The sequence below is a fragment of the Mesitornis unicolor genome, unplaced genomic scaffold (assembly GCF_000695765.1).
Source record: "Mesitornis unicolor isolate BGI_N332 unplaced genomic scaffold, ASM69576v1 scaffold23650, whole genome shotgun sequence".
Classification (NCBI taxonomy): domain Eukaryota; kingdom Metazoa; phylum Chordata; class Aves; order Mesitornithiformes; family Mesitornithidae; genus Mesitornis; species Mesitornis unicolor.
In genome coordinates this window covers 528-6,654 of record NW_010156661.1, presented here as the reverse complement: position 1 = coordinate 6,654, position 6,127 = coordinate 528, and the positions used below count along the sequence as shown (strand labels likewise).

Here is a 6,127-nt window from a genome sequence, read left to right as displayed (position 1 = left end):
GCCAGGGAGGCTGCCTGCATCTGCTCTAGGGGCTTGTACTGGGTACCAGCTCCCGTTAAATCCTGTGTGTATTGTACTACGGGCCCTTTGCTCCTGACAGCACCTAGCAGGAAAGGGGGAAAAAGCAAAGCATCAACCAGAGAAATCTCTACCATCAAGCAAAGTTTCCTGCGCTAGCCACAAGATATTGATTTATTTCCTGAAGGCAACCAAAACAGAGGTGTTTGCAATTAACACTGGGTCGTTGGCTGAGCTCCGAGTCACAGCCAGTCACTCTAAACAGGTTCTGGCCACTTTGCACATCTGCAGTCTGGTTTTGTGGCATCGTTAAGCCCTGAGAACCAGCCCACAGGAGATCTTAAATCTCCTGCTAAAGAAACTCCACCAAAACTAAACAAAAGCCAACACAAGCCACCCGCCCCCGCCGACCCACAACGCGTTCACTCAAATTCCAGGATGCAAACTAAAGAAAAAAAGATGCCACACACCGACATTGGGACGAGTCCTTGCTTGTCCGCTTTGTTTCTTTTCCTGGGTGGAGGCTGTGGAAGTTTTCATGCTGAACATGGGTTCGAGGCGCGTGGAACCCCGGTAAATCCACTCACACCGCTTGTCATCCTGCAGGGTTAGAAGGCAACACTCACAGCACCTATGGCAAGAGCTTCCAGAGGTACAACACAGGCCTGGGAGACAGCAGCATGCTTTTACAGTGAGCAGAATGGAGTGGAAAGCAAGCAAAGTATTCTCCTTGTCTGGAGAAACAAGATTCGTCAGGAGACGAGCTCACTCCTCAGCACAAACCGAATCTGCTCTAGGATAAGGAGGTTAAGTTTGCAAGTGCACAGTGTCCTCCCCAGCCCTGGTTATATTGACATGAGGGGAGCCAAACGGGCACAGACGGTTCAGCTGCTCCCCTTCTGCAATTTGCAGCGTTTGAGCAAGCAGAATCACAGAATATCGCAGCTCCTGCTTGATTTCTCCCCTGCTTCTCAAAGCAGCACTTGTATCTGGACAGGAGACACGGCCGGGTGTTTATATCAAGAACGGGACCAGGCCAGAGTTACCTGCAGATGATGGGTTTTGGTTTTTCTTCATCTACCACTTCAGAGTTTCACATGCAAAATGTTTTAAAAGGCTTTTTTTTTCACCTTCACAGTAGAAACTGGCTGTCTACTTTTTAAGCAGAATACCTGCTTGCTCCAGGACTCTGACATTCTCACAAGGAAACTGGATTAACCCCTCCCCAGACTCAAATTTAAGCCCATTTTGCCTCTCTAAGGGGAGAAGGGAAATTGTCCTACCAGGAAAAGGATTTTGACCAGGCTGCCGTCCACTTCCTCCACTCTGGATTTCCACCAGGTCCCTTCCCACTCCGTTTTGATCAGTTGGCCATTCTTCAGCAGCACCATGGGGCGGTTGGGGTAGGCTGTGATGTACTCCTCAATGAAATCGCGACAGGAAACATCCTCGATGTCTTCCCAGGTCTTTTTCACTGTTCAGAAAGGGACGGATGGGAGAAAGGGAAGAGGAGGAAAGGCTCTTACTAAAGAGAACTTTAAATTCTTTTTAGAAGAGATCCCAGATGGATTTTGACATAAGAGCAATCAAGCAGCAATCCTGAGTGGACAGATTTAAGGTGGTGGGGCATCCAGCCACATTAACACACCCAGAGTGCAAGGAGTCAAAGCACACTCACTCTGCAGGTTAAAAACCCACTATTTTCCTCCAGTTTCACATGCAAAACAAGAACCTAGAGGCACAGCATCAGAGGGGACGTGCAGTCTGCCCCTTGTCCTTTAAGCCAGGCTCTTTCATATACCCAAAGGCTCTCCATGCAATGCCAGTGTTAGGACACAGAGCTCACTCACGTGGCCTGCAGATCGGGTACAGCTCCCACTCTTTGACATACGAAGCGTAGCCATCATCAAAGAAGATCAGGAACCTGGAGAAGAGCAAAGAGAACAAGCGTTGGAAGCTGGAATTAGAAATATAACGCAGTTCCACATCACATAATGACAGTGGAGCATCCCTCCTGTTTCTCCTGCCAGCCCCACAGGTGCTCAGAACAGCCAGGATGCACAAGAACAGAATGAAGTGATGGTTTCTACTGGGAGATGATGAGTTTACAGCACTGCCACTGCCCTTGGTTCTTTCAGAACAGCTCTGCCCCAGCCCTGAGCTATACCCAAGTTGCCAAAGCCAAAAGAGAGGATGCCCAAAGGCCTCCCAGCAGCACAGCAGAGCACAGGCAGGCCCTCTGCCCTGAGCTCCAGATTCCCTCTGTGCCTCAGCCACAGGAAAAGACAGCTTAACTGCTCTTAATCTCTGCAAGAAACTTTTGGAGCCTTTGGGACAAAGTTCTGGGGCCTCCAGCATAAGGACATGGAGCTGCTGGAGTGGGTCCAGAGGAGGCCATGGAGATGTTGAGGGGCTGGAGCAGCTCTGCCCTGGGGACAGCTGAGAGAGTTGGGGGTGTTCAGCCTGGAGAAGGCTCCGCACGACCTTACTGCGGCCTTCCAGTTCCTGAAAGGGTCCTACAGGAAAGCTGGGGAGGGACTTTTTACAAGGGATGGAGTGATGGGACCAGGGGTGATGGCTTCAAACTGAAAGAGGGGAGATTTAGAGTGGATATTGCGCAGAAATCCTTCCCTGGGAGCTGAGGCCCTGGCCCAGGTTGCCCAGAGAAGCTGTGGGTGCCCCCTCCCTGGCAGTGCCCAAGGCCAGGTTGGACGGGGCCTGGAGCAGCCTGGGCTGGTGGAGGTGTCCCTGCCCATGGGGACTGGGAAGGGGTTTAAGGTCCAACCCAAACCACGCTGTGATTCTCCTTAAGTGCTTTGGCAACACCGCTGGTGTTAATCGCTTCCAGGGCTCGTATTTCCTAATGCTTTGTTTTATGCCTTGAGCAGCGCAGACTCAGATTTGTGTGATAATTTGAATGAATTAGCAGACAGAATTTCTGACTCAGGGACATGAGTAATGGAAGCTCCACCCAGAGCCTTCCGAGATAAGAAAGACTGAAGAAACAATATTCCAAGCAACGCCCCCGTGGAGGGCAGGAAAGAACAGCTCCCACAATAGCAAGTATACAATAATCCTCTTTCTTTTCCTACAAAGCAAACAACAAAAAAGAGAGAGAGAGAGGGGAGGATACGTGACTGAGGAGGAGAATGAATACCTGTCTTTATTCTTCACGTTTGGGGTTTCAGCCACAATGCCAGCATACAGCCAAACCTGATTCCCATCTTTGTATTTTGCCACAACCCTGCTGCCAACGTAGTGTTTCTCAGGCGAGGGGTGATAGTCGTACGCGATGTGATTGCCGGAGAGCAAACTCTTCCCTTTATTATCGAATTTCACTTTGTACTTCTTACCAGCACCTGCAAGACGTTTCAAGGCGGCAAAATAAATGAAAGCCAAGTGATTTCATACAGAAAGTCCTGCACCAGATACCACCATCCTGACCCAAGCTCAGGACTTAGCTGAAAGCCTCTCAGAGATTAATTTGGAAGGTAAATTATTACTGTGGAGATGTGCTGCTTTCACAACTCTTTCCTGGTGCTTTCCACAGGAGGGGACCTGCTCCAAGCCCAGTCAAAGTCACCCACCCGAAGTTTAGTGAAAGCCATGAGCACCGAATCACGGCAGCAAGCATGGGACGTACCGACCGTCTGGATTGCAATCAGAGTTCCCTTGTGCCAGGTTTTGGTTCTCTTCTTGCCCAGGATCCTCATGCCAACGTTCAGGTCACCGTCATTGCTGAGATCACTCCCAGCTGCTGCAGGGCCAATGGGCTGGAGAGTGCTAGGAGCTTCCTGAGGGGTCTGTGCATCTACCCAAGGAAAAACAACCACAAACTGAGTTAGAAACCACACAAAGGCTCCCTCTCTTATATATGCAATTGGAAGAACATCTGTTGGACTTGAGACATGAGGTGTTCTTGTTTTCCTTTACCTCACTCAGCCTAAATACCTCAGCTTTACTGCATGGAGTAATCAGCAAGTGAGGTTTAACCATCATAGAGCTTTCACATTATGGAAACTGCACGACCTGTATTTGCTTTTGGAAAGGGCTTACAGAAAAACAGGAATCTGGAATCAAACAATGTATTATAAGGTATTTATTTGTGCTATCTCAAAGCATATGAAGACAAAGAAGGTTATCAGTTGTCAACATGGATTCACCAAGGGGAAGTCACACTTGACCAATGTGATTGCCTTTACAATGGCATAACTGGATGGACAGATCAGAGGAGGGCAGTGGATCTCCCTGCTGAGGAGCGGCTGAGGGAGCTGGGGCTCTGGAGCTTGGAGCAGAGGAGCCCAGGGGTGCCCTCATTGCTGGTCTCCATTTGGAAAGGGCAGTGTCAGGAGGACGGAGCCAGGCTGTGCTCAGTGCTGGCAGTGCCAGGACAAGGGCAATGGGTGCAGCTGGAGCACAGGAGGGTGATGTGAACATGAGGCCAAAGTTGTTGATGTGAGGGTGCAGAGCATGGCCCAGGCTGTGGAGAGGCTGTGGAGTCTCCTTGTCTGGAGACACCCAAAGCCCTGGCCGTGTTCCTGGGTGACTGCTCTGGTGACCCTGCTCTGGGGGGGTTGCACTGGGGGAGCTTTGGGGGTCCCTTCCCACTCCTCATATCTTGTGATGGTGTGATGTGGTCTACCTTGACTTCAGCAAGGCTTTCAACACCATCTCCCATGGTATCCTCACAGTCAAACTTAACAAGTGTGGTTGGATGACAGGACAGCGAGGTGGGGTGGGAAGTGGCTGAAGGGCAGGGCTCATAGGATTGTGGTCAGTGGGGCAGTGTCTACTTGGAGGGCTGTGTCTTGTGGTGCTCCTCACGGTTGGTACTGGGTCCAGTCCTGTTCCATATATTCAAGGACTGGGATGATGGGACGGAATGGACCCTCAGCAAGTGTGCTGCCCATACAGAGCTGGGAGGAGTGGCTGACACTCCATGAGGCTGTGCTACCATTCAGTGAGACCTGGACAGGCTAGAGAGCTGGGGAGAGAGTAACCACATGAAATTCATAAAATCCCAGGTTGGAAGGGATCACAAGGATCATCCAGTCCAACCTCTCAAGGTAAAAGTGTCATTTAAATGAGATGGGTCAGCACCCTGTCAAGCTGACTCTTCAACCTGACCAATTCACCACTTCCCCTGGGAGATTATTCCCATGTCTCATTGATAGATTATTCCAATGTCTGATTGATTTAATGGTAAAAAAAAATTCTTCTGGAGTTCAATAGGAACCTCTCAAGAAGTAACGTGTGCCCATGACCCCTCGTCTTCTCCCCGTGCCCCCTTGTCACAGGGAGTCCCCATCTCCTTGGTGCCACCCTTTATGTCCTGGTACCTGGTGATAAGGTCCCCCCTGAGCCTTCTCTTCCCAAGGCTGCACAAGGCCCAGTTTTCTCAGCCTTTCTTCATAGGGCAGCACTTCCAGTGCTCTGAGCATCCTCATGGTCCTTCTCTAGACCCTTTCCAACCTGTCACATCTTTTTTGAAGAGCTGGGACCAGAATTCAACACAGTGCTCAAGGTGTGGTCTGACCAGTGCAGAGAAGAGGTAAGGGCAATCCCAAGCACAAATCCAGGCTGGGCAGAGAATGTATGAGAAAAGTCCCAAGGAGAAGAATCTGGGGGTGCCAGCCAATGAAAAACTCAACATGAGCTGGCAACACGTGCTTGCAGCCCAGAAACCAACCCCATCCTGGGTTGCATCAAAAGAAGTGTGATCAGCAGAGCAAGGGAGAGGATCCTGGTTCTCCTGCAGTCCCCACACCTGCAGTGTCTGGACAGATGACTGTTCCTGGCCTTACTGCTGCTCCAGGAAATTCTGTTTTATTTGTCAGCTACATCAACTCTGAGGCCATCACACCACAGGGACCTTTAATCCTATTTGGGGTGTATGGTGATGTGCATCGTGTGAAGATCACGTTTAAGAAAGAATGAAATGCTTTGGTTCAGATGGCAAACACAACCCAGGCTTACACAGCTATGGACCACTTGAGTGGACAGGGGCTTTATGGAAAGGTCCTCTGTGCTACTTTTTCAAAACATCAAAGAGTTTAACAGCTCAGCTTGGGGCAATCCCAAGCACAAATCCAGGCTGGGACGAGAATGG

The 6,127-nt window shown here is 50.2% G+C and overlaps 1 protein-coding gene across 1 annotated transcript in view; it reads right to left on the bottom strand.

Moving 5' to 3' along the window:
* LOC104548107 (histone-lysine N-methyltransferase SETDB1-like) overlaps window positions 1–3,829 on the bottom strand; it is a gene marked incomplete at its 5' end in the record, with an annotated part of 14,844 nt that extends 11,015 nt beyond the window's left edge. The window contains 6 exon segments of the mRNA XM_010194033.1: window positions 1–103; window positions 489–618; window positions 1,302–1,492; window positions 1,869–1,942; window positions 3,176–3,377; window positions 3,662–3,829. The exon segment at window positions 1–103 is cut by the window's left edge and continues 60 nt beyond it. Coding sequence (XP_010192335.1) covers window positions 1–103; window positions 489–618; window positions 1,302–1,492; window positions 1,869–1,942; window positions 3,176–3,377; window positions 3,662–3,829 — 868 coding nt within the window.
* Window positions 3,830–6,127: the final 2,298 nt, after the last annotated feature.